Source organism: Schistocerca nitens, unplaced genomic scaffold (assembly GCF_023898315.1).
Source record: "Schistocerca nitens isolate TAMUIC-IGC-003100 unplaced genomic scaffold, iqSchNite1.1 HiC_scaffold_376, whole genome shotgun sequence".
NCBI lineage: Eukaryota > Metazoa > Arthropoda > Insecta > Orthoptera > Acrididae > Schistocerca > Schistocerca nitens.
Window position 1 is genome coordinate 2,127,667 of NW_026045910.1, and position 27,531 is coordinate 2,155,197.

Sequence of the window (27,531 nt, forward strand, 5' to 3'; positions counted from 1 at the left end):
TTTTTCATATAAATATTATGCCATTTTTAAAAAGGTTTTATTCAAAATTAAAAGTTTTAGCATTGCTGCTATGGCTAATTGATGTTTCAGTGTTTTTCCTTGGTCATTAGTAAAAAATGAAAAACACCTGTTACAATCAAGACCAAGTAAATAACAAAAAATACTGGTTACTCACTCTTCCAACACTTGCAGTCTCTGATGGAATCACAAATGCTACCAGAGGACGCTGAATTTCCATGACCTCACTGCCTGCGACACTGACTCACTGAGTGTCTTTCTAAACAGCCGGACTTGGGCTACGTTCATGAGTCAATATATCTTTAATACAATTACTTTAATACAATTACTACTTGTCAGTGACTTGCCTGATTATATTAGTATTCAAGCTTATTTGTTTCTATTGACAACATTATTCTCACTGTTTGTATCTCAGTACCACAGAAGAACTCAAAGTACTTCAAAGCTATGTATATTTAAATTTTTAAGTGTACATATCCATACATATTATAAAAATGTATGTACATGAAGGTGACAAAAGTCTTGGGACAGCGATATACACATATACAGATTGTGGCAGTATCGTGTACACAAGGTATAAATGGGCGATGTGTTGGCGTAGCAGTATGATTCGTGTGAAAAAGTTTTCATCATTATTATGGTTGCAGAATGAGAATTCACAGACTTTGAATGTGGAATGGTAGTTGGAGCTAGATGTGTGGGACATTCCATTTCAGAAACAGATAAGGAATTCAGTATTCTGAGATCCACAGTGACAAGAGTGTTCACAGAATAGCAAATTTCAGGCATTACCTCTCACCAAGGACAATTTTGTGGCCAAAGGGCTTCACTTAATCACGGAGAACAGACATCTGTGTAGAGTTGTCAGTGCTAACAGACAAGCAACACTGCATGAAATAACTGCAGAAATCAGTGTGGGATGTACTACAAACATATCCATTAGGACAGTGCAGTGAAATTTGGTATTTATGGGCTATGGCAGCAGACAATTGACGTGAGTGCCTTTCCTAACAGCACAACATTGCCTCTCCTGGGCTAGTGACCATATCGGACGGACCCTAGTCAAGTGGAAAACCAAGTCCTGGTCAGACGAGTTACAATTTCAGTTTGTAAGAGCCAATAGTAGGGCTCAAGTGGGGCACAGATCCCATGAAACCATGGACCCAAGTTGTCAATAAGACACTGTGCAAGCTGGTGGTGGATCCATGATGGTGTGGGCTGTGTTTGTGTGGAAATTGACTGGGTCCCCTGGTCCAACTGAACAGATCATTGACTGGAGATGGTTATGTTCAGCTACCTGGAGGACATTTGCAGCCATTAAATGATGAAATTTTTGTAATGACAATGCTCCATTGCGCTGGGTCACAATTATTCATGACTGGCTTGGAGGACATTCCGGACAATTCAAACAAATGATTTGGGCACCCAGATCACCCGAGATGAATCCCACTGAACATTTTTGGGACATAATTGAGAGATCAGTTCATGCATGAAATCCTGTATTAGCAATACGTCTGCAATTCTTGACATCTACTGAGGCAGCATGGGTCATTATTTCTGCAAGGGACTTCCAACAAGTTGTTGAGTCCATGCTACATTGAGTTACTGCACTATGCTGAGTAAAAGGAAGTCTGACACAATATTAGGATGTATTCAGGACTTTTGTCACCTGTGTTTGTACATATGTTCTACCTCTTGCTGAACTACTGTATCAGTTTCAACCAAACTTGCTACACATATCACTTATTGTCTGGAAAGAACTACAGTCGAGGTAACAACTGCTTATCTCTAAAAGTGATAAGGGTGGGTTTGAAAAACGAGCATAGCTCACAACATGCAAACAGCAAAATTATATTCCTCCAGTATTTGAGAATAAGAGCACTCAGTGATTTGGAGACAACTTCACACATGATTCGAAACTTAAAGACATTTTTTGTCACTGATATCGCTTGACAAAATGATGAAAGGAAAAGAGTTTATCTATTACTACGTTTTCCCTGTTCACGCAGTAGAACTGCCCCATCATATGAGACCTTTTAACTTATTATTTCTCTACTACTAACTCTATGGGCAACAAATTTTTCAGACAGTATTCACATATACCACTGAGGTACTTGCAAAAATATATTATTATTTGACATGTAGTTTAGGAGATGACGTATATACACTAAGATGCATGAAAGACTGGTGCATCATGCATGAGATTTTACTTTATTGCTTCTTAACTACTACTCTTTTGCAAAAAATTTCACAGATAGTATCCACGTATACCACTGGATGTACCCGCAAAATTATATCACTGTACGACACATAGTTCAAGTGGTATGGCGTCATAGACATTGGGCTATATGAAAATGAAACTGCAGGGCGCAAATCACCAGAAATACTGATGAAGTATGCGTACAAATGTGTGTGAAACATGTTAAATATATGTGAAATATATATGAATGTGCAGCCGAGGTTAAAAACCACAGGTGAAAAGCTCCTTCTACACCATTGGATCAATTTAAACCAAACTTGGTACACATATTACTTACTATCTGGAGAGAAATGCCATGGGGGTAAGAATCAGTTACCGAAGGACCAAGAGAAGGGGCGGAGAAGATGGACAGAGGTTGGAGGAGCAGATGGACAAAGAAAGGAAAGAGGATGAGGTGGACACACACAAAGTTCAGAAAGAGATGGACAGAGAGAGGGGGAGGAGCAAATAGACAGAGAGAGGGGCAGGAAGAGATGGATGGAGAGAGGGGCACGATGAGATGGACGAAAATAAGTCAAGAGGAGGTAGACAGGAAGTGGGGTGGAGGGGTTGGACAGAGGGAAGGGAGAGAGGGAGGGAGATGAACAGACAGAAGGGAAGCAGGAGCTGCACTAATAGAAGACTGGAATAGACACATACAATGGCAATGCAAGGTACTCAGCTAGTTGCAAATAGATTTATTAATAGAGGCACCTGTTTTTTGCAAAGCGCAAAATTTTAACGAAATTTTACACATTTTGCTGAAAACGCGGAACTATTTACTTTTAAGCCAAATCGCGAAATAATTGACGAAACTTTGCAAAATCTCATCATTTGAACTTAACTGCGGAAATTCGATTGGAGTTATGGTAATACAATCCAGGTATCGATTGTACACCATTTCGATATATATAATATATCAAGTATTCGAAAGACATTCTACAATGTTCTGGTGGTGTATTCCATGGAGGTAAGATTCTTACCTCCATTGTGTAGTCAGTATTGTGTGTTGGATATCATTGTGGATCGCCGGTGCATTAAGTGTGGTAGTTTGTGTTTTGGTTTCATGCTACAGATGATTAATATGGTAGTGACAGTTTTCGACTGAGAAAAGGAATTTTCGTCAGAAGGAGTTTATGTTTTCGACAAAAGTAGGAAGATACTTATGTGCAAATACTGCAATGTGCGTATTGAGTGACAGAGGAAGGACACGTGCCTGAAACACATTATTAACAGTTCTTCCCATAACAAGAACAAGTAGAAGGCGCTAACAACTACTGGTATAAAAAGACAAGCTACGCTCACCGAAGTCACTGCAGCGGCAAAACGAGCGAAAAATGATAAAGAAGAATTCATTGTATCAACTACTTGAGCTTTCATTGAGGCTAACATTCCTATGGAAAAAGTTGATCATCCGAAGCTGAGAGAATGGATGAACAAATACATACCGGGTTTGTGTAATAATTAATTTACCGTCTGCTAATCGCAGCAAAGATTAGGTAATCTTGATAGCTAATAATTTTTGTTGGTCAGAATAGTCCTATATTAAAAATAATTTTTCCTTGAGCACCCTCTCAAAACAGTCTTATAATTGGGTAATGTGGTAATTTAATTTGTTACATAGTACTCTAATAGCAGTTCTATTGACATTTTTAAGGTGCTGGAGACTTACCCTCAGCTGGAAGACTACAGGAAGGTTACGTACCTCGAATCATTAAAGAAGAAGAAGAAAGATTAAAAGGAGCCGTGAAAGACGAAAGAGTTTCGATTCTTTGTGATGAAATGACAGACAGAAAAGGGCAGTGTGTGTTCGTGGTTCTGATAGAAGTACTTAGTATAGTAATAAAGTTTTGGCGATGGTGCAGTTCAGAAATTATTTGTCGGGGGAGTGAAAGTAATTGCAAATGCTACAGAATGTGCACAAGCAATTATGAGTGTAAAACAAACTTGAAAATTCAGTACAGAAATTTAGGTGTTTTTTTTTTAAAAAAAAAACCTTCAGATTCAGCCCGTTATATGGGCAAGTGTATAAATGCAGTTAGGGTTTTAGTTTCAGAAAGGTTAGTACGCACACAATGCTGGGCTCATAAATTAAATTTGATTGGCAATGTGTGGGCTGTGAAACTTTGTGATTTGAACCATTGTGTTTTGCAGACAAAAAACATCTTCCTTAATACCCGAAAGAGAAAGCATGCATACATTCAGTTCTTAGCTCAGAAATATGTAGGTGTACCCACAAAAGCTAAAATTTTCCCTATTCCTGTCATTACAAGGTGGAATTCATGGTTTTAAAGTGTTGAGTGCCTTGGAGAATATCTCTGTGATATAGTAGAATTTGTTGAAACTGCTGCAGATGAGAATGTAGCTGTCAATTATTTTAACTTTGACTTCTGCTGAAGCAAAAAAAAAAAAAAAAAAAAAAAAAAAAAAAAAAAAAAAAATTTAATGCTTAGCTATTTTTCTAGTTGAGCACAGCTCAAAATGTTGCAATTTGCTGCTGACATTAGAGGGCTCCAAGATACCATTAATTCGTCTTCTGCAGTCTAAGCTTGGTGACGTTGCAAGGAGCTTTAAGTTACTAGAGGATGCAATTTTTTTTTTTTCCGAGATAACCTCAGAAAAACTTCTTAAACTGCCAGAGCATATGCAAGTACAGTTAACATCACTCTTCCAGTCTGTAGGTAGAGCAAGTCTTACAAAACTGTACCACTTGATGATGTGATACAGGAAAAATTGTCATTTCTTCTATAGGTAAATTGTTTGATCCGAGAAACATAATAAAAGGCAATTTAGACAGTGCTGAAATCTCTCAACTGATAAAGAAAATTCCCATTCTATAAGAACTTCCAACATCAGAATTTCTTGTACCATACACATTGTTTAGAGATTTAGTAGCTAGTTCTTGTAGAGAAGGTAAAGATGTTGGTGATTAGTATTGTTCTTTCCCTGAAAGCAGAGTATGGACTTTTTGTGGAAGCTGCAGTGAAGGCTTTGTGGATCCCAGTCAGTAATGTTGATAGTGAGAGATCATTTTCTAGATATTGCAATATAATGTCTGACAGGAGAACAGCTCTGACTCCCAGTCATGGTATCCTTGTTTTTCTCAGACTGACTTGTGTGTTGTGTACATAGACTAGGACAGGATAAATTTTTTCCAAAATTTCATGATTTGGTATTTGTGTTTTAATAAGATTTATAATTTTTATGCTTTTTCAATTTATATAAAATAAAAGATTTTTCACTGCGAATGTGCCATAAATGTATTTCCTTTACCTTTTGCTGCTGAAAAGTGGAAACAAAATTTAGCGAAATTATTGACGAAATGGAAAAAAAACTAGCGAAAACTGTACCAAAATAACTTTTTAAAAATGAGGAAATCGGGCAAAAATTTTCACCACAAACAGGTGCCTCTACTTATTAATGCTTTACATTTTTGCAGCTGTCTCACGGTCTTTCATAACCATGTCAGTTACTGACACATCAATGATCTCTCAACAGTGTACAAGTGCATTTAAGTTGATGAAATACTTGAACATTTATTGTGAACTCTACAACAGCTGTAATGTGATACATACCATAATGCTTAGACGTTGACATCCAAGAAATATGTATTTTTCAATCGATACTTAGCAAAACGCATGTTTGCATTTACTAACTGTTTTACTTATGTATGTGTGTAAACCTGACAATGTACTGAATAATACAGAAAATAAATATCAATGTACATTAAATATGTTCTATCCTGGAAACAACTAAGAATAGGGTATATGTCCCTACGAAGTTTTATGCTTCAAATGACTGTTCCTGTCATATCACTGAATACTGACCATTTCTTCTGGAACACCCTGCATGTGTTGTTGGCAGCTGCGCGGCTGTCCTCCACTGCTGTCATAGTGAAGTTGGTGGGGCACTGCATACCACATTGTCACTAACAGTGTAAATACAGGCTGTCTGGCTGCTGGAGAGGTCTGTGGTTGCTGAACACAGTGAGACAGTGGGCCTGCCACTGACACTGGCAGTGGAGGAAATGCTGTAGGGGTCTGCAAGTTGATCAGCTGCCCTGCTGTTGTGTTTGCATACTGCCTACTTTCATAGGATGCACAAGCTTCTTGATAACTCATGTCACTGTACACTATTCTATTCTTTGTTTTCATTGGTGTTAAGTACCCTGGGCAAGTTTTATCCATGGTGTTCTATTCCTTGGCAGTGCATACATACAGGGAGTCCTCCTTTTGGACATATGTTAGTGCTCTGTGTACCAGCGCACTGATTGCATCTTCTTTGGCTACTGCATTCCTTGCTACCATGTCCACTATGAAAACAGTTGTACCACTGGGGAAATATAAGGCTCTGCAAGGCATCATACACAATAGATTTTAGCACAGCATGGCCCCAGTTGCAATTTGAATGTCACAGCATATACTGGTTGGGGCCTCATGTCTGCATCCCCTTACATCGTCCATCATCTCCTTAAAGACATTACTGGCACATCATATTCAATTACTGGAAGTATTCCCTTCTCTACAAATTATGCCTTGTGTTGCTGTGAAGTACTTTGGTATCTGAGTTTCTGTATTACAGAGATTACTTCACAGCTAACCAGAGTGTTTGCAGTCTCAGTTATAACTTCATTCCTCCAACAAGAAATTTTCAAAATAAGGTTTTGTATGTTATTGCCATTCTGCCTGAGATTTTTTCTGAGTGTCATCAGATGTAATCTACCAACATTTTTATCTACACTCTCCACAAATACTACAAAGGACTATTTTAATGTTACTCTTATGGTTCACTGGGCACTTACGTATAGTCTGACCACTGTTACAGTTACTCACTTTGTCTGTCACTACTAGCTGCCATTACAATGTGTAGGTGAAACTGCGTGTTGCATATTCCTTGTAGATTGACTGGCTTATACATCTGGAAGTTTATTGGCCTCGTTAAACATAGGACTCCTTAATAGACGATCCCTATGTGTTCCTTCGTTGATCCGATGACATTGTCAGTTGCGATCATAGTGGTCATGGAATCACTACACCACCTCCATGCTAACCAGTACGGATTTCAAAAACCTACCTACAGAAATACACAACATGAGTCTAAGAGGATATCAGTTAAGTTTAGAGTCAGAATTTGCCAAAAAACAGAGAGATAAGTTATGTGCAGATGTAAAGGAAATGAATGAAAAAGCTGAAGCCGGGATTTTGGATAATGGCAGCAGCCTTGTTGAAAAGGAAGTGTCAGAATACAAAATATATTTAGACACTGAAGAAGAAGCTTTAAAAGTGAAGGAAAGTCAACTTCTAGCTAAAATAGACTCGGCTTTAAAGGAAGCAGAGGAAGGATTGCAGGCCAGTGTTGCTAAAACTACTGACATTCCAAAACAACTTATGACAGAAAACAAACACATGCTTTTGGAGAAGTTAGATACCTTCACTGGTTACCCACAATACGGTGTTAGCTCGTCGTAGGAAAATAGCGAAGGTTACACAATGTAACAACACTTGCCGGCAGTTGCACCTGTCGGGCAAGCGCAGTTGCCATGCGCTACCCCACAAGCGAACATAAACACCCCTGTCACTGGCAGCGCGGCGTGTTTGTCAACATTACTCGCCAATGAGGGATTATTTAGACGTCGTTAGTTTCCGATATTGAAGCGAAAAGAACACATCCAGTGGTCTTTTTCAGAGAGTTTCGAAATGTCTTACCTTGTACCTGGACCGAAGACCAGAAAATTAGATTTGTTGTTGGATACACACAGGGTGACGTTCTGCTATGGGCTACAGACATGGCGGAACTTTGCCACTATTATGAACAGTTTGAGAGAACATTTCTGGATAAATATTGGTCTGAGGCCGTACAAGAGAGGCTCAGATGAGAACTATTCAACCCAACTCTGTTCAGTATCAAGTACGGAAGCTTAAGGGGCTTTTTTGAAACAAGATACTGGACGAACCCGGTATCTCAAGTATTTTTTTTTCTGTATTGTTATTTTTAAACCCGTACAAACAGGCAGGCTGTCAGCAGCATGTTACGCCACTCTTCAGCCATAGAATAGATAAATAAACAACAGAAAGAATACACATAAGTGACATAACGGTGGGTAATAAAACAGTAGACACAGAAAGACAAACACGGAGCCGTTCACACTCAACGATAATCCACACTACAAACTGTTGACACGACGCACAAACACTGAAGATGGCGATGGCACAGGTGAATGATGGAGTGTGACGGTGTACACTGAACTCTAAACACGACGGCACGCACGAGACACTGATGGTGATGATCTCCGGCGCACGAATGTCCACGTAGCGTGTGCGAGTCCGGGAACCTGCCAAGAGGGGAAGAAGGGTGAGGTGGTGGGGGGGGGGGGGGAGAACAAAGATGCCAATGGCTGAGGAGATGGGGGGAGGAGTAGAGGGACAGGGGAGGGGAAGCCCGGGGGTGGAGTGGGGAGAAATGGAGGAGGGAGGGTAGAGAGAGAGAAGGGAGGGAGGGTGCCCAAAGGAGCAAGCATAGGAAGAGGGAGGGAGGATCAAAGTTGGTAGGAGGGGTAGATGGAGGGGAGGAGGGCATCATCAGGGACAGGGAGCTGGCGGAAGCCACCTTGGGAGAGGGTAAGGAGGGTGGAGAGATGGAGACCCGGTGGGACGTGGGAATACAGGCACGGCAGCAGGTGGGGGGGGGGGAGAGGATGGGGGAGACAAGTGGGTGAGGAGGATCGAGTTTTCAGGAGGTGTACAGGATCCGTATATCTCAAGTAAACGTGCTGAAAATTTTAAAGAGCCGTCTTCCTGCCCACTATCCCAGAACACGACACAATACTTTCTATCTGTACTGGACTCAATAGATTAATATGTGAAGAGAGACCAGTACAACCAAAGCCTGTTAATATGCCGATAGTGACACAGGGAGTTACAGACCAACAGGTAAACAACGTATTCATAGTACAACACGGATGGCAACCTCACCCCACACAGACCTACGGTAATGGTAATGGTAATCACAACGGTGGATATAAAAGAAATGGGCAAAAATTTAGCAAAAACAATTACAATGGACGAGTAGCATATGGCCAGCGTGTACAATATGTACAGACACAAGCTTCCGGCAATAATCTGCCGATCGCTTGGCAAGCGCCGAACAATAACGGACAACCGAATAACCCACGACAGCGGAATTCAACCAGAAAAGTAACACACATATGCCGAATAACACGCAGAGGTAAAGAGAATTTCAGTCGAGAGCCTCTCAGGACAATCATTGGCGTAACTAAACACCAAGGGTCAACATAGTGGAAGTTCCGCCTAATCTTGAGATCAATGCCACTGCGATGCCGGAACACTTGAACCAGTCACGGTAGGTCCCCTTTCTGTGATCTCGGAGGGGAGTGGGGGCATGAGCGTGATCGACACTTGCTTTATCAGATACGATCATGGCAAAGATGTGGGAGATGATATGTATCAAGGTAATGCGAGCACACGGAAAAACTGGACAGAGGACAAGGTACAAGCTACTATTAAAGCCAAAATATTTGACCTTGGTACCCATTGTGCTTGGCACAGGGGTTACGACTAATTTGATGTCACAGCGATTCTTTCAAGAATTGAAGAAATGTGGACGTATACCTACAATGGCAGTGCAAAATTGCACGGTATAAACTGCCACTGGTCAGAAACAATTAGGACAGTTTCCTGTACGATGCCAATTTTTTGATAGTTGTTGTTGTTGTTGTTGTTGTGGTCCTCAGTCCTGAGACTGGTTTGATGCAGCTCTCCATGCTACTCTATCCTGTGCAAGCTTCTTCATCTCCCAGTACCTACTGCAACCTACATCCTTTTCAATCTGCTTAGTGCATTCATCTCTTGGTCTCCCTCTACGATTTTTACCCTCCACGCTGCCCTCCAATGCTAAATTTGTGATCCCTTGATGCCTCAAAACATGTCCTACCAACCGATCCCTTCTTCTAGTCAACTTGTGCCACAAACTTCTCTTCTCCCCAATCCTATTCAATACCTCCTCATTAGTTACGTGATCTACCCACCTTATCTTCAGCATTCTTCTGTAGCACCACATTTCGAAAGCTTCTATTCTCTTCTTGTCCAAACTGGTTTTCGTCCATGTTTCACTTCCATACATGGCTACACTCCATACAAATACTTTCAGAAACGACTTCCTGACACTTAAATCTATACTCGATGTTAACAAATTTCTCTTCTTCAGAAACGATTTCCTTGCCATTGCCAGTCTACATTTTATATCCCTAAATAGCAAAACTCCTTTACTACTTTAAGTGTCTCATTTCCTAATCTAATCCCCTCAGCATCACCCGATTTAATTTGACTACATTCCATTATCCTCGTTTTGCTTTTGTTGATGTTTATCTTATATCCTCCTTTCAAGACACTGTCCATTCCGTTCAACTGCTCTTCCAAGTCCTTTGCTGTCTCTGACAGAATTACAATGTCATCAGCGAACCTCAAAGTTTTTACTTCTTCTCCATAAATTTTAATACCTACTCCGAATTTTTCTTTTGTTTCCTTTACTGCTTGCTCAATATACAGATTCAATAACATCGGGGAGAGGCTACAACCCTGTCTCACTCCTTTCCCAACCACTGCTTCCCTTTCATGCCCCTCGACTCTTGTAACTGCCATCTGGTTTCTGTACAAATTGTAAATAGCCTTTCGCTCCCTGTATTTTACCCCTGCCACCTTCAGAATTTGAAAGAGAGTATTCCAGTTAACGTTGTCAAAAGCTTTCTCTAAGTCTACAAATGCTAGAAACGTAGGTTTGCATTTCCTTAATCTTTCTCCTAAGATAAGTCGTAAGGTTAGTATTGCCTCACGTGTTCCAACATTTCTACGGAATCCAAACTGATCTTCCCCAAGGTCCGCTTCTACAAGTTTTTCCATTCGTCTGTAAAGAATTCGTGTTAGTATTTTGCAGCTGTGACTTATTAAACTGATAGTTCGGTAATTTTCACATCTGTCAACACCTGCTTTCTTTGGGATTGGAATTATTATATTCTTCTTGAAGTCTGTGGGTATTTCGCCTTTTTCATACATCCTGCTCACCAGATGGTAGATTTTTGTCATGACTGGCTCTCCCAAGGCCATCAGTAGTTCTAATGGAATGTTGTCTACTCCCGGGGCCTTGTTTCGACTCAGGTCTTTCAGTGCTCTGTCAAACTCTTCACGCAGTATCTTATCTCCCATTTCATCTACATCCTCTTCCATTTCCATAATATTGTCCTCAAGTACATTGCCCTTGTATAGACCCTCTATATACTCCTTCCACCTTTCTGCCTTCCCTTCTTTGCTTAGAACTGGGTTGCCATCTGAGCTCTTGATATCCATACAAGTGGTTCTCTTCTCTCCAAAGGTCTCTTTAATTTTCCTGTAGGCAGTATCTATCTTACCCCAAGTGAGACAAGCCTCTACATCCTTACATTTGTCCTCTAGCCATCCCTGCTTAGCTTTTTGATAGTAGAGAAATTAATAGTTAGTTGTTTAATCGGTGTGGATACATTTAGGACATGCGAAGTACAAATTGACTCCACACGGGAATCAGTATCGGACAGCACCTGAAGAAGAGTGCACGTAGTTAAAATATCGTGCAGGAAAGACGCGAATAACTGGCAGAAACCCGATTAATCAACATGACAAGTCAAATATGACTTGGAAAAGTCACAGATAGGAACATTGGACACAGTAGACAGGAAACTTTAACGTCAGAAGATGAATAGATGGGTAGTAAAGCCAGAGAATGGAGTCCTTAAATGATCAGAGACCGAGTGGTCAGAAGAAAGGAACAAAGCACATAGCAAAAGAATGAAAGCTATATGGGCTACTTGAAAGGCTAGTCATAAATGTAATGGGTGATCCGACGATCCATACGCACATAATAATAATATGTGTCACATTTCTAGTCCCCCCGCCACTATTAACTGACTCATGACAGAATATTTACTCATTTTTCATAGAATTACATGCACTAACTGAACACATTACTTCTTTATGAGATTCCATCATTTTAGAGCAACGGACTAGTTCTTAAAGCTGTATTTAATGAAGGCATTATAGGAATCCTTGTTTGTAGTAACAGTTTTTGGAGGAAATCTCTCGTTTTCACACACAGACCTACCGGAGGGGAAAAAACTCATGTTTTTGAAAAGTCCTGCCCCTTCAGTTACCACATTCAGTACCGGTATCGTTTTCCGTGGAAGTTACCAGAAATAGCAACACCGTTGGGTGGCTTGCAGAGTATAAATGTAGATGTAGATGTAGATTTTATTGTCACAAGCTGCCGAAGATGGATCACTTTTACTGCTACACAATGTCGATACGATATCATCATCACGATTATCAGTCAAAGTCCTTTTGTATTTCACTAACTACATGTCCATTTTAACAATTTTGACATGAAGACATAATTCCAAGCACAGATCGAACAGAACGCAAACTAATGTCTAGCATATACACGTTCCAGCTTCTGGTGTTCATGCAAGTGTTGAAGTCTGGAAATTCAAGTTCCGTGTAAGTTACACTATATCCAATATAATAAAACAAAAAAATCTCCCGCTGGCTGTTGTGTTTCGTGATTGTTACAGAGCTGCCTATTAAAGCACAAAGAGCTTCGCCATGATTGGTTCAAATGGCTCTGAGCATTATGGGACTCAACTTCTGAGGCCATCAGTCCCCTAAAACTTAGAACTACTTAAACGTAACTAACCTAAGGACATCACACACATCCATGCCCGAGGCAGGATTCGAACCTGCGACCTTAGTGGTCTTGCGGTTCCAGACAGTAGCGCCTAGAACCGCACAGCCACTCCGGTCGGCGCTTCGCCATGATATTATAAATAATGTCCATTACTGAATGTTTTAGCTAGGATGTATGTGGCAGTCTTCGCAGTACGTATATCGCCTACTCGTAACGTATGTGGTTATGTCGTCAAAAGGTTATCCTAAAAGAACCCGCTAATTAAATTCGTGCTTCGTAGTATAAATCTCTTCATCGTATTGTACCCAACCGGCTTCATTTCTAGTTATTTAATACAGTAATAATAGTTGGTTGGTTGGTTTCGGGGAAGGAGACCAGACAGCGAGGTCATCGGTCTCATCGGATTAGGGAAAGATGGGGAAGGAATTCGGCCGTGCCCTTTCAGAGGAACCATCCCGGCATTTGCCTGGAGTGCAGTAATAATAATTCGCCTTCAAGTTACAGTATTGACTTAACAAGCAGCATTCCCTTAATATTCGGACTTTTTTAGAAAACAGTCACTACATTTACCGCACATGTCAACGAGGGTTTTGATTCCTACAAGTTCAATTAGGCGTTTGTTTTGAGATAACATTTTCACAGCAGTGTATCGCAAAAGCCAGCCGCCCATCAGTATTTTTTTTTACAGAACAGTAACGTAAAGAAAAAATAATACAACAATTTTTAGTGAGGCACTCAAATTTTGGAGTTTGTTTAAGCGACTGAGCATACCCGTAGTCGGCAACTCTGGTTGGGTTAATGATGTCACATTGCCAAAAAATTTCATCACAATTCTGTACACCGCCATAGTACACGCGTCACACGATGGGACGGTCATCGCACCCCCTCTTATCTGCACTTCACACCTTCTGACGCCTCTGCGATGGAGGTCAGAACCGCGTCGTCCAGACTTGAAATCACGCGGTTTTCTGATGGTAGGCAGAGGAAAACCTCTCAGTCACACCGCCACTCAGAATAGACACACAAAGGCCTTAGGGCGTGGCCGCAAAGGGCGTCAGCGAGACCACACCTCTCCTTGGGGCGTCGATTCCCACAAATTTCGCGGTCGAAAGCGACGGTTCACAGTGCCTTAAGCAACAGTACGAAGTTCTTGACCAGTGGGCAAGCAACCTCACTCAACATTGTCGCACCCCTTTGGACTGCAGTGCGACCGCAGTTTTGGTTCTTTTGTACAGAGAGGAACAGCTGCCGGCCGTTCAGAACCATTTGGCGAAATCTGAACGCAGTACGAAGTGGCAAAAGGTGCTGTGCTATTTCAGCCCTCCTATTTCGTGTCCTCATGTGGTGTGCTCACGGAGGGGTGCGACATCGACACGTAAGTGAATAAAGGGTCGTTCTAAGACACCCCAGATCGGCAACAATCTCGTTGTCGCCTGACCGTCTTTTCTGAGGACAATAGAACTGTACCTGTGCATAAACAAACTTGACGACTGGACTCGCATTCGGGAGGACGACGGTTCAATCCCGCGTCCGGCCATCCTGATTTAGGTTTTCCGTGATTTCCCGAAATCGCTCCAAGCAAATCCCGGGATGGATCCTTTGGAAAGGTACGGCCGACTTCCTTCCCTATCCTTCTCTAATCCGATGAGACCGATGACCTCGCTGTCTGGTCTCCTCCCCCAAACAACCCAACCATACTGTGACAACCTGGCACCTGCAGCTGGGCCTTGCTGCTGCTCTTGAGCCTGCAAGTATGCTTGCAGAACTGCAAGCGTAGCTTCATTGACGACTTTTATGCCAGCCACTGAGGCAGTGTGTCTGAAATGGTCTCCTCGGCCACCCATAAGAAAACCGCGTAATTTCAAAACTGGACATCGTGGTTCTGACCTCTTCATCCACATCTACATCAACATCTACATGGATACTCTGCAAATCACACTTAAGTGCCTGGCAGAGGGTTCACTGACCCACCTTCACAATAATTCTCTATTATTCCAGTCTCAAAAAGCAAGTGGAAAAAAACGAACATATATATCTTTACGTGCAAGCTCTGATTTCCCTTATTTTACTATGATGATCGTTTCTCCCTATGTGGGTTGGTATCAACAAAATATTTTCGCATTCGGAGGAGAAAGTTGGTGACTGAAATTTCGTGAGAAGATTCCGCTGCAACAAGAAATGCCTTTGTTTTAATTATGTCCACCACCAATCCTGTATCATGTCTGTCACACGATCTCCCCTATTTCTCGATAATATAAAACGTGCTGCCCTTCGTTGTCTCAATGGACTCCGTTAATCCTATCTGGTAAGGACTCACTGTGTGCAGCCGGAGGATGGAAAAGCGTAGTGTAGGCAGTCTCTTTAGTAGATCTTTTGCATCTCCTAAGTGCTCTGCCAATAAAACACAGACTTTGTTTCACCTTCCCCACAACATTTTCTATGTATTCTTTCCAATTTAGGTTGTTTTTAATTGTAGTTCCTAAGTATTTTGTTGAATTTACGACTTTTAGATTAGACTTATTTATCATGTAACTGAAGTTAACGAATTTCTTTTACAGTCATGTCGATGACCTCACACTTTTCATTATTCAGCGTTATCTGAAAATTTTGGCATCATACGGATACCTTTTCTAAATCGTTTTACAATTTTTTATCTTCTGATGATTTTACTAGAATATAAATCACAGCATTAATTGGAAACAACCTAAGACAGCTGCACATATTGTCCCCTAACTCTTTGGAGCACGGTGGTATACATAGTATACCACCTTTTGAAAATTTTCTTGGCTCTTTGCACAGTGGTTTAACTGCACGACCACCACTCTAATATGCTCACCTAGTTCTCTACTTATCAGACAGATGGCACTCACTGCCTATAAGGAATCAGTTCCCGCCAAGAATTGCATAGATTACAACTGTGAAAGCTGCGTGCTGAGTTGTGCATGGTTTTTGCGTGTGAATAGTGGTTTATAACGAATTTCTTGTTGCGCCTGTGTTTTTTCCATATCTTGGACGTCACAGCTACGGTATGAACCCATGTATACATTCATATGCACAATCTTCCGTTATTTATATACAATTTATTTTGGTGGTATATTATTTGTACCACCGTGCATGTAGCAGTATTCTATTGCATTTCGTTTCCTAGTATAAAATTCGAAATCCTCCGCTACAAAGTTTAGTTTTTAATTGTGTTGTGACTTATTTTAGCTCTTTCTCCATTTTGTTTTGCTTACGTATTCTTTACTTGGATTCAGGCTGTTGTTTGAAAATGAAAATGTCAAGAAGAGGCTTACGAGATGAAGAAATCGAACGATTATTGTGTGAAATTCCATCAGACGAGGATTCCACTGTTGACACCACAGATGACGAATCTGATTATGAAGCAAGCATTGTTGCGGAGGCTATTGTGTCGTCTGAAGGCGAAGTTTCAGAGAGCGAGGAAGAAAGTGAGTCCACTCCGCCAAAACGCGCTGCTGACACAGCGCCAACTTGGGGACAACAATTCAATGCTACCTCAGGAATGCAGTTCGACAGTGAATCAGGACCAAGTGCTTTTATTAGGGACATTGATGATCCAGAACCTATCGATATATTCGAAAAAATATTTCCAAAAGAGCTAGTTGAGCTAATCGTTTTCCAAACAAATTTATATGCGACGCAATCTGGCAAGTCTTTCACTCCAACAACTGACAATGAAATACGAACTTTCCTGGGAATCAACATTTTGATGGGTATAAAGCGTATGCCAGCATACAGAGACTACTGGTCTAGTGCCCCAGAACTTCATGATCGTTATATTGCATCTCTGATGGCAGTAAATCGGTTTGGATGGTTACTGAGGAACATTCATCTGAATGATAACACATTGCATCCAGAAAAAGGACACCCAGGTTATGACAAACTGTACAAGCTGCGACCAGTGATCAAGATACTATCTGAATCTTTTTCCAAGTGTTACCAACCCAGCAAACACCTAGCAATTGATGAGTCAATGATCAAATTCAAAGGCCGCAACAGTATGAAACAATACATGAGAGATAAACCCATAAAGCGTGGTTACAAAGTGTGGATGCTGTGTGACAAGACCTCTTACAACTTGAAATTTGATATTTACACCGGAAAAGTAGGTGACACAGTGCAAACAGGCCTTGGGGAGCATGTAGTGCTGAGTTTGTCCTCTGAACTCGTAAATAAAGGCCATTATCTTTATTTCGACAACTATTTCAATAGCTATAACTTGTTGGCTGGTTTACAGCAGAGAAACATATATGCCTGTGGGACAGTTCAACCAACAAGGAAACATTTACCCAAATTAAAAACAGACAAAGAATTAAGCAGAGGTGAATTTGACTGGAGGGTCAGCAACTGTGGCATCCTCTACTTGAAGTGGAAAGATAAGAGAGCTGTTCATCTCCTTTCAAATTTTCACAGTCCTGAAGTTACTACAGTGACTCGCCGTGAAAGAGATGGTTCACGCATAGAGCTACCTTGTCCTCAAGCAGTGATGGATTACAATGCACACATGAACAATGTCGACAAGTTCGACCAACTGAAAAAATCATATGAAATAAGCCGGAGAAGTAAAAAGTGGTGGCACCGAATATTCTTTCACCTGCTTGATGTCAGTATCGTCAACAGCTATATAATTTGGAAGGAACTAGGCGATAGAGAAAAAATGACTGCCAAAGTCTTCAGGATGAGTATCCTGCAAAGCTTAGTAACCCAGAAAACACCATTGAGGCCATCTAGACTTCATGAGAGTCAAGTCCACGTAAAGAAAAACAAGCCATATGTTTCCTCACGCCAGCGTCTCGACAATTCATCCCACCAGCCAGAGCGTACTACCGCCAGACGTTGTGCGAAATGCAGTACAAAAAAGAAGCAAGTGCGCACTTTCTGGATGTGCGCTGAATGCAAAGTGCCTTTGTGCCTTAGCAAAACAAAAAGGTGCTTTCAAGATTTTCACAAAAAGGAATAAGAAACATATTTTATTTGTAAGGTTTGTAATTTGATTTTGTATTGTAAATGACCAATTGCCAGAAATAAAATTATTTTACATTAATTATACTAATTATTACTGCTTAGAGTAGAATTTAAAGGTGAGTTACAAGCACAAACCAAGATATCTCAAAAACTTTAGGTACGGCCCTAAGTGGCATGGTGGTATATTATATATACCACCATCTAAAACCAAAATCAATACAATAAAAAATTTTAATTCATGTTTTCCTTTATTAGCAACCCCACCAGACATAGAAAATGCATGTTTTATTAAAAAATTAATTAAACATAAAATCTGTGCATCAAAGAGCTAAACCGTTTATATAGATAAGGAACAGCAGAGGGCTTATAACACTACCTTGGGGAACGCCAGAAATCCCTTCTGTTTTACTGGATGGCTTTCCTTCAATTACTATGAACTGTGATCTCTATGACAGGAAATCACGAGTCCAGTTGCATAACTGAAATGATATTTCGTAAGCACGCAATTCGATTACAAGCTGCTTGTAAAGTATGGTGTGGATGGTCTTCTGGAAATCTAAAAATACAGAATCAATTTGAAATCCCTTTTCAATAGCACTCAACGCTTTGTCTGAATAAAGAACTAATTGTGTTTCACAAGAATGATGTTTCCTAAATCCATGTTGACCGTGTGCCATTAGACCATTCACTTTGAGGTAACTCATAATGATCTGCGCCCGTAATTTAGTAGATTACTCCTATTGCCTTTCTCAAATATTGATGTGGCCTGTGCAACTTTCCAGTCGCTGCATGTGGATCACTCATCGAGCGAACAGTTGTGTATGATTGTTCACTATGGAGCTACTGCATCAGCATACTCTGAAAGGAACATGATCGGTATACAGTATTGGCAGCTCTTCTCCTACACCACAGAGGTGTCGAGAGGAAGGGGTGAAATGTGGGTAAGAAGGGGTGTGGCGACCTTCCCATCATGTGACATGCCCATGGTGGCGTTGGGCACAACTGGCTGAAATGTGGTGTCACCGTCAGATCATTAATCCGCTTTAAACCCCGCATGTACTTCTGAGCTCTCATCTTCTTTTGCATGTGTCGACACATTGCTGTTTCGAGCATTGGCGAGCCCAACGGTAACCTTGCAAGGCGCCACAGTATTGCACCACTACAGAGGGTAGGAAGGTGGAGGCACCATTGAGCCAAATTTCAAACTGCTTCATCGGATTGGGAGACAGTGTAGTGTGTTCAGTCGCCTCCTAGGTGTCTCTCACGCTAGGAACTGCTTTATACTTTTGCACAAGACTTACAAATTGGCTATTCATCCACAAACTGCTACATCTGTCATCACAGAGAGTGCTGAAACACTGACCTGTATGTTGCATACGCCAAATAGTTCATGGGATTGAGTGATAGTCAAAGTGTTAACCTAACGACAGACTGAGTAAACTTTCTAAACAGCAGGCCATACTGAATTATAGTTGGATTACCCCATCCACATAGAGGCGACAAAAGTCATAGGATAGCGTTATGCACATATACAGATGGACGTAGCATCGTCTACACAACGTATAAAAGCACAGGGCATTGGTGGAGCTGTCATTTGTACTCAGATGATTCATGTGAAATGTCTTGCGACGCAATAATGGCTGCACAACAGGAATTAACAGACTTTCAATGCGTAATAGTAGTAGGACCCAGATGCATTGGACATTCCATTTTGGAAATGGCTGGGCAACTAAACATCCCGAGATCCAATGTGTCAAGAGTGTGGCGAGAATACCAGATTTCAGGCATTAGCTCTCACCACGGACAACGCAGTGGCTGACAGCCTTCACTTAGTGACTGAGAGCAACGAAATGTGTGCAGAGTTGTCAGTGCTAAGGGGCAAGTAATATTGTATGAAACAACCGCAGAAATCAGTGTGGGACGTACGATAAATGTATCTGTTAGGCCAGTGTGGCGAAATATGGTGTTAATGGGCTGTGGCACCAGATGATTGAAGTGAGTGCCTTTGCTAACGGCATGACATTGCCTGCAGTCCCCCACCGTATTGGCTGGTCCCTAGACGATTGGAAAACTATTCGATTCAGTTGGTAAGAGCTGATGGTAGTGTGACACATACCCCATCAAGCCATGGACCCAGTTGTCAAGAGGGCACTGCGCAAGCTGTTGGTGCCTCCATAATGGTCAGGGCTGTGTTGAGAGGGAATTGACTGGATCCTCTGGTCCAACTGAACTGATAATTGACTGGAAATGAGTGTGCTCAGCTACCTGAAGACCATTTGCAGCCAATCATGGACTTCATGTTCCCAAACAACTACGGAATTTTTATGGATGACGATGTACCATGTCTCTAGGCCACAATTGTTTGCGATTGGTTTGAAGAACATTCCGGACAGTTGGAGCGAATGGTCTGGCCTCCCAGATAGCCCGACATGAATCCGATCGAACATTTATGGGACATAATCGAGGGGTCAGCTCGTGCACAGAATCCTGCACCGGCAACACTGTCGTAGTTATGGGCTGCTATAGGGGCAGCATGGCTCAATATTTTTGCAGAGGACTATCCACGACTTGTTGGGTCTGTGCTGCACTACACCGGATAAAAGGAGGCCCGACACAATATTTGGAGGTATCCCATGACTTTTGTCAGCTGTCCGCAACTCGTGGTCGTGCGGTAGCGTTCTCGCTTCCCACGCCCGGGTTCCCGGGTTCGATTCCCAGCGGGGTCAGGGATTTTCTCTGCCTTGTGATGACTGGGTGTTGTGTGATGTCCTTCGGTTAGTTAGGTTTAAGTAGTTCTAAGTTCTAGGGGACTGATGACCATAGATGTTAAGTCCCATAGTGCTCAGAGCCATTTGAACCATTTGAACTTCTGTCAGCTCAGAAGCCACTGAATGGTGCCTTGCGGAAGGTACCGTGCACCACTTCTAGTCATTTTCCTTCCTACTCCACTGGAGTAAAGGAAAACCGAATTTCTATATGCCACCACGTGAGTTCTAATTTCTCTTATCTTGACTTCACTGCCGTTACGTGAAACATACATTGGCTGCAGTTGAATTGTTCTTCAGTCAGCTGCAAATGCCTATTCTCTAAATTTTCTCAACAGTGTTTCATGAAAAGAATGTCACTTCCCTCCAGTGATTTCGACTTGAGTTCACAAAGCATGACCATAACATTTGAATCGTCAGCAAAACAATCGATCATTAATACAGCAGCACGCTTCTGAATTGCTTCGATGTCTTCTTTAAATTCGACCAAACAGGGATCCCAAACACTCGAGCATTACTCAAGATAGTGGCACACTAGTATTCTATAGGCGATTTTTTTGTAGATGAGTTACACTTTCCTAAAACTCCCTGAATAAACAGAAGTCAACCTAAAGCCTCCCTACAGCTGACGGTCGATGAGGGACCCACCGTGCTTTTGTTCAGTAGCAGGTCTCCATATTCTTTCTGTAAGCGCCCATTATTATCTGTGATGCTCTGGTTTTGCGCAAAAATAGACAATCAGCGACAGCTCATAGCTCTCTGCTTAGAATGCATCTTCATTACAGACGCCACTTTGAAGGTTACATATAGCGCCACCATCTATCTATGAAACTACACGGGCTAAAGCAGGAATATTCCAAGATGTCTCACTAGAAAATCTGCATTTTTTCAACCGAATTTGGCCGAGAACAAATATGTTGCATTACTTATTGAACGCCCCTCATATATATGGTATGCACATATTTTTTTCTGTAACGTATCTGACATGTCCGATGCTGTTGTGCTCAGCGATGTAGCGAATAAATAAACAAAATAAACACTAAAGACATTGATGGCAGTGCCTATCAGGGGACCAAATAAACCAAATGACCAACTGAACTTCATCACCACAACCAACGTCCGCTGAGTGGTCAGCACGACAGAATGTCAAACCAAGGGGCTCGGGTTCGTTTCGCGGCTGGTTCGGAGATTTTTCTCTGCCTAGGGACTGGGCGTTGTGTTGTCCTAATCATCAACATTTCATCCCCATCGATGCGCAAGTCGCCGAAGTGGCGTCAAATCGAAAGACTTGCACCCGGCCAATGGTCTACCCGGCGGGAGGCCCTAGTAACATGACATTTACATGTACCACAACCAACGACCACATCCTACTCCACAGACAGAATTCTCAAAGGCGTGTCCTTCCCCCCCCCCCCCCCCCCACTCTCCCGACATAAAACTATCTTTCTGCAATTTTCTTTCTACACGGGTGTCACAGATTTTATAATTTTATAACTTTGTTTAATAAAAATGAAGTTTCATTAAATTATTACTTAAATGAACTACACTGATAAAAAATTGCGTATAAATTTTCTAAAAACAAAGCAAAATATTTATGTAACTGCTTATGGCAGCTACTGTACAGTACAAATTGAGGATTTTGCATGTGTCAGAGTTTCATTTGCACAAGCATAACAACAAAATACCTAATACTCAGTAAGGGCTACTTACAGATGCTTGAGCAATGCAGCCGATGACCAAATGGCAGAGCCTACGAGTTTTTTACACACGAGGGTTCAACTTACTGTTAGTTGAACAGCGTATAGCTGTCTATAGGCTACGACTACAACTATCTAATATGATGCATCAGCCACAGTAGGCTTCTCGCTGAACTGTTTCTTATTTAGGCAGCAGCACCTTTCTTGACTGCTTCGTCCACCGTCACGTCTCGTCCCAGTCCTCAATTGGCAGCGAGCGGCAAAAATCGGAAAGACTCTGGTCAAGTAACATAGTTACTTCAGCATCCGCTTGTCAACATTTGAGACCTTACAAACTGTAGCTATTCTAATGTTATATTGTTGACTGCGTTTACTGAAACTTATGGCTTGGCTTTTTTGGGTTCATAAACATTTTATTTTTATCTGTTAATACTTTTATATTGTAATTTCATGTACTGACACGTTCCATGACCTTGGAGATTTGCTCCTCAATTTGGTCCAATGGAACTTGACGTATAAATAAAATTTAATGGCATGAACTCCATTGTTGCGCATGAGCGAGATGCGTATGCTCCCTGTCCCCTTGTTTGCCTCGTTAGCAATAAACGTCTGTTCTGTAGTAGTAATAGTAGTAGTATCTTAATTATGCTGCTTGGTTGAAATGACACTACAGACTAAACAGCGATAAAAGCCTGCGTTTACAGTCGCGGACCAAGGGAAAGGCGCCTTCCTCTAGGCAGAAGATAGGGGTGGAATTAACATAACTTTCCTGGTTAGTTCTTAAACTGTCTTTCTTTCTTTCTTGCTTTTTGCCCAGTCAGTTTTTTCCGTTCCCTCTTGCCTGTCCCCTTGGCGGCGAAGGCTGTCTCGCATCCCCCTCGGTACGGTCTTGGCCATCACAAACCGCTTCGGTGAACGATAAAAATTAGGTCAGAACGGTGGACTGAGAACATGGATCGGCCGTCGGGCATTCAGTTTTGTGTCAAACGTGGTAGGCAACAACCAACATCCAGCTATATCTATTATAATGTATTTATTCCCATATTACTTAAACTTACGAAAGAAGGTCTTCACTGCCCAAAAACGTGCTGTAAGAATAATATGTGGTGCTCACCCGCGATCATCTTGTAGACATCTGTTTAAGGAGTTGGGCATTCTGACTACTGCTTCACAATATATTGATTTCCTCATGAAGTTTGTTGTAAATAATTCAATACAGTTCAAAAGGAACAATGAGGTACATAATTACAATACTAGAAGGAAAAATGACATTCATTACTCAACGTTAAGGTCTTTATCACAGGAAGGTGTGCACAACGCTGCAATAAAAATTTTTGACCACTTACCTAGTGATATAAAATGTCTAACAGACAGCAAGGTAAAATTTGAAAACAAACTGAAAAAATTTCTCCTTGACAACTCCTTCTATTCCGTAGAAGAATTTCTATGTTTGTAATGTGTAAAAGGTGGTGGGTGGAATTGCTAACTCAGTCAGTATATCATTTTTTCATTGCTGGGGAAAAAAATAATAACTATTATATGGTGATGTTTGGAGTAGAAATAGATCTACAAATTAATTTGCAATATGAATGTAAATTGACTCGTTCACATCATGATGATTTATCGTGCAAAATGATCCATGGAAAGTAACTAACTAATTAAAAATGGTTCAAATGGCTCTGAGCACTATGGGACTTAACTGCTGAGGTCATCACTCCCCTAGAACTTAGAATTACTTAAACCTAACTAACCTAAGGACATCACATACATCCATGCCCGAGGCAGGATTCTAACCTGCGACCGTAGCGGTCGCGCGGCTCCAGACTGTAGCGCCTAGAACCGCTCGGCCACTCCGGCCGGCTAACTAACTAATTACGCAGGCATCTGGTCAAAGATAACTTCTGGGAGATTAAAACTGTGCGCCAGACTAGGACTCAAATTTGGAAGCTTTGCGTTTCGCGAAAGTGTCGTACCGACTGAGCTACCCCAGCACGACTCATAACTCGACCACGCAGCTTTACTTCCTTGAGTGCCTCTTTTCCTGCCGTCAAAACGTGACAGAACTTCGCCTGTGAAGCTTTGAGGGGAAACTTGTGAGTTGTTCTTGGAGAGCTGGAGCGGTGGAGCACTTGCCCAAGAAAAGCCAAGGGTCAAAAATTCTTGTCCTTGTGCGGCATACTGTTTTAATCTGCCAGGTTCCAATTCAGCACACACTCCGCTGCACAGTGAAAATTCATTCTGGCATTATCTACCACCAGTACCTACAACACTCCTATCTAACTCACAGCTAAAATGATCCACAAGCGGTACGGAAGGAAAATCACAGATCCGACGATTTTCCGGTGTCGGCTCGCTATAGGGTATTGTCACCCCTATTGTTTACAAGTGATGCCCGATTTTCTCCTTTTCCAATTCGTACAAGATCGAAGCATTTATGTCGAGAGACACGACCCAAGTACAAAACAGGCTGTGATGCGTTCAGCAGCGTGCAGCATTTCCTCAAGAGTCAGGGAACTAAAAAGAAAAATGAATTGATTTTTACAGACCAAACTCCTTGTCTCGTAAGATTAAACGGAGGTATAAACTAGGACTGACATGTTACAGTTCGAACGTGTTCACACACAACATTTAGACGTGAACAGAAATAACAGGTATAGCTGTATCAGATAGGGCCGATAGGCCTACCACAAAATCTTCAAATACTAAGCGACATTAGCACTTCTCGCATAGCTGATTAAATTGCTCATACGGTATCAGAAGTTCGATCATTTAGTATTTTTGATCTAGTTCTTCGTTCCGGAATACGCAAATTTGCTCATATATCAGCAAAGATTCGTAATAACATTCTTTCACTGAAAGGCGCGTCCTGTCATATATTCTGTTACCAGAAACATGAAATCATTCACTTGTAATGAAAATGTGAATTTCAATATATTATCTTGACGACACAGTAACTTCTATCCAACCAATGCTTTATCGCAGTTAATAATAAACGCTCTCAACCAATTAAGAATTTGCGATAACCAGAAAGTTACGAAATTGTTTTAATGTTTTCTGTTCTCACCAGATAGTGCTGCTGTCTTGACGGCAGTTTCAATTCAATTCAATTCAATTTATTAGCGTCCTTGTAATACATCATCGAAATGACATAGGACTTGTCAATAAACATTACAATTTAAAATACATATACATGAAAATTTGTCACTTAGACATTACAATTTTAATAGAACTTTTAGAACATTAACATAAAAATATACAAGTAGGATAACAATGTACAAAAAAAAAAGTTAGTGATTCTTACATCAAAGATTATTTACATTCTTACATTAACACTGTTTCACACTTTCATAGAAACAGCAAGTATTTAAATGTGAGCAATTACACATATTTATTATGTCAGGGAAATATTAACTGCGCTTTTACTGTCAACAATTCATAAACTCTTCAATACTGTAAAAACTATTGCTCAATAACATGTTTTTTAATTTTCTTTTAAATATGTACAGTTTTGGTATTATTTTTAGTTCTTTGGGGAGAGCACTGTAGAGGATTTTGGGTTGGTATAGTACACTTTTGTGATACATAGCTGTTTTATGAATTTCTCTGTGGAAATCATTCCTATTCCTTGTTTCGTAGTTGTGAAATTCTCTGTTTAATGTAGAAAATTCCTCATGTTCTTTTAAGAAACATATGCTTTCATATATGTATAAAGATGGTAGTGTCATGATTTTTAATTCTTTGAAAGCTTGCCTACAAGAATCTCTATATCCTATACCTTTTATTATTCTGACTGCCTTCTTTTGTAGTCTAAATGAGTGTTTTGTTAGACTGATGTTTCCCCAAAACTGTACGCCGTATCTTAATAAACTGTGCATGAATGAGAAATAAACACATAACACTGTTTTAACATTACATGAGCTTTTAAGCATTCTAAGTATATAACATGTTTGACTTAATTTTTTGTTCAATGATATTACATGCTTTTCCCATCTTAAGTGTTCATCAAACCATACTCCCAAGAATTTAGTGTATGATGCTTGATGTCACCGCGAGCAAGGCACGACGGGAACTAGTTTGACAGTTAGGATACTGCTACTACGTTTCGGTCTTGACTAACGTAGGGAATGGGTTTATCTGATACCTGTCATTTGCACGTTGTTGAGAAATCGCAGTCCCGGACACACGGCATGATTCACTGCAAGATTACTGATACGGACATTATCTCTAATATCTCATTTCTGTCGAGGCAATGTATCTGACTTCATTGGTCAAAGCCGACGGGTAGTATCCCGTGCTAAACTAGACCCGCGATTTCTGTTCCTGCGAAACGATCAATAGCATTTGCTGAATTCACAGAAGGAACTTTGTATTCATAACCTTAATTCTATTGATCACTAAAGATGGAAAACAGCATTCCATTTCGTGGGGAAAAAAAAAGAGAGAGAGAGAGAGAGAGAGAGAGAGAGAGTAGCCAAGTCATGATTTGATTTGATTTTTTTTTGTCGTGTAGATGACGTATAAGTAGTGTACTAGTAATATACGACATTGTAATCCAAGAAATGGAATGCATTTTTACAGAAGTACGTATGTACATACTTTCATTCATAACTGTGGTTTGGGCTAATTGCATGGGGAATCTCAGCAACCAGCATAAAAATCTTTACGATGCAGAAAGAGCAGACAGGGCTGGCGGCAACGTAAATAAACAGGAAACACGTAGATCACATTTTACACAGCAGAAAAAAATGAACCTGCCAAGCATATGCATGTAAATTGGCATATCCTGCTTTCAAATATATTTTACACATTACTGAAAATCTACAACAAAATAAGCATATCCATAGCCACAACACAGGAAACATTGGTAATATCCACATGTCTCAGTGTAGAATAGCATTGTATCAGGAAAGTGTTCTACAGAACAGTTAAATTATTGAGCAGCCCATGTGGGGAGATATAACTGCAGTGACGTTAAAATTCTATCATTTCCAATGGAACAGTGTATTTCTCAATAAAAGAATTTTTAAACTATAAAAAACAGCCTTATAAATTGAATATGTAATTGTGGCCAAATTCAAATTTTGTTACTTATAATTTACGA

General features: G+C 40.8%; 1 protein-coding gene across 1 annotated transcript in view; it reads right to left on the bottom strand.

Annotated features, from left to right (window-relative positions):
- Positions 1 to 26,643, bottom strand: part of LOC126229628 (putative ankyrin repeat protein RF_0381) — a 243,671-nt gene extending 217,028 nt beyond the window's left edge. Inside the window, exon 1 of the mRNA XM_049942370.1 lies at positions 26,572 to 26,643. Within this exon, the coding sequence (XP_049798327.1) occupies positions 26,572 to 26,578 (7 nt within the window). The 5' untranslated portion in view covers positions 26,579 to 26,643. The remainder of the gene's footprint in view (positions 1 to 26,571) is intronic.
- Between the last annotated feature and the right edge of the window lie 888 nt (positions 26,644 to 27,531).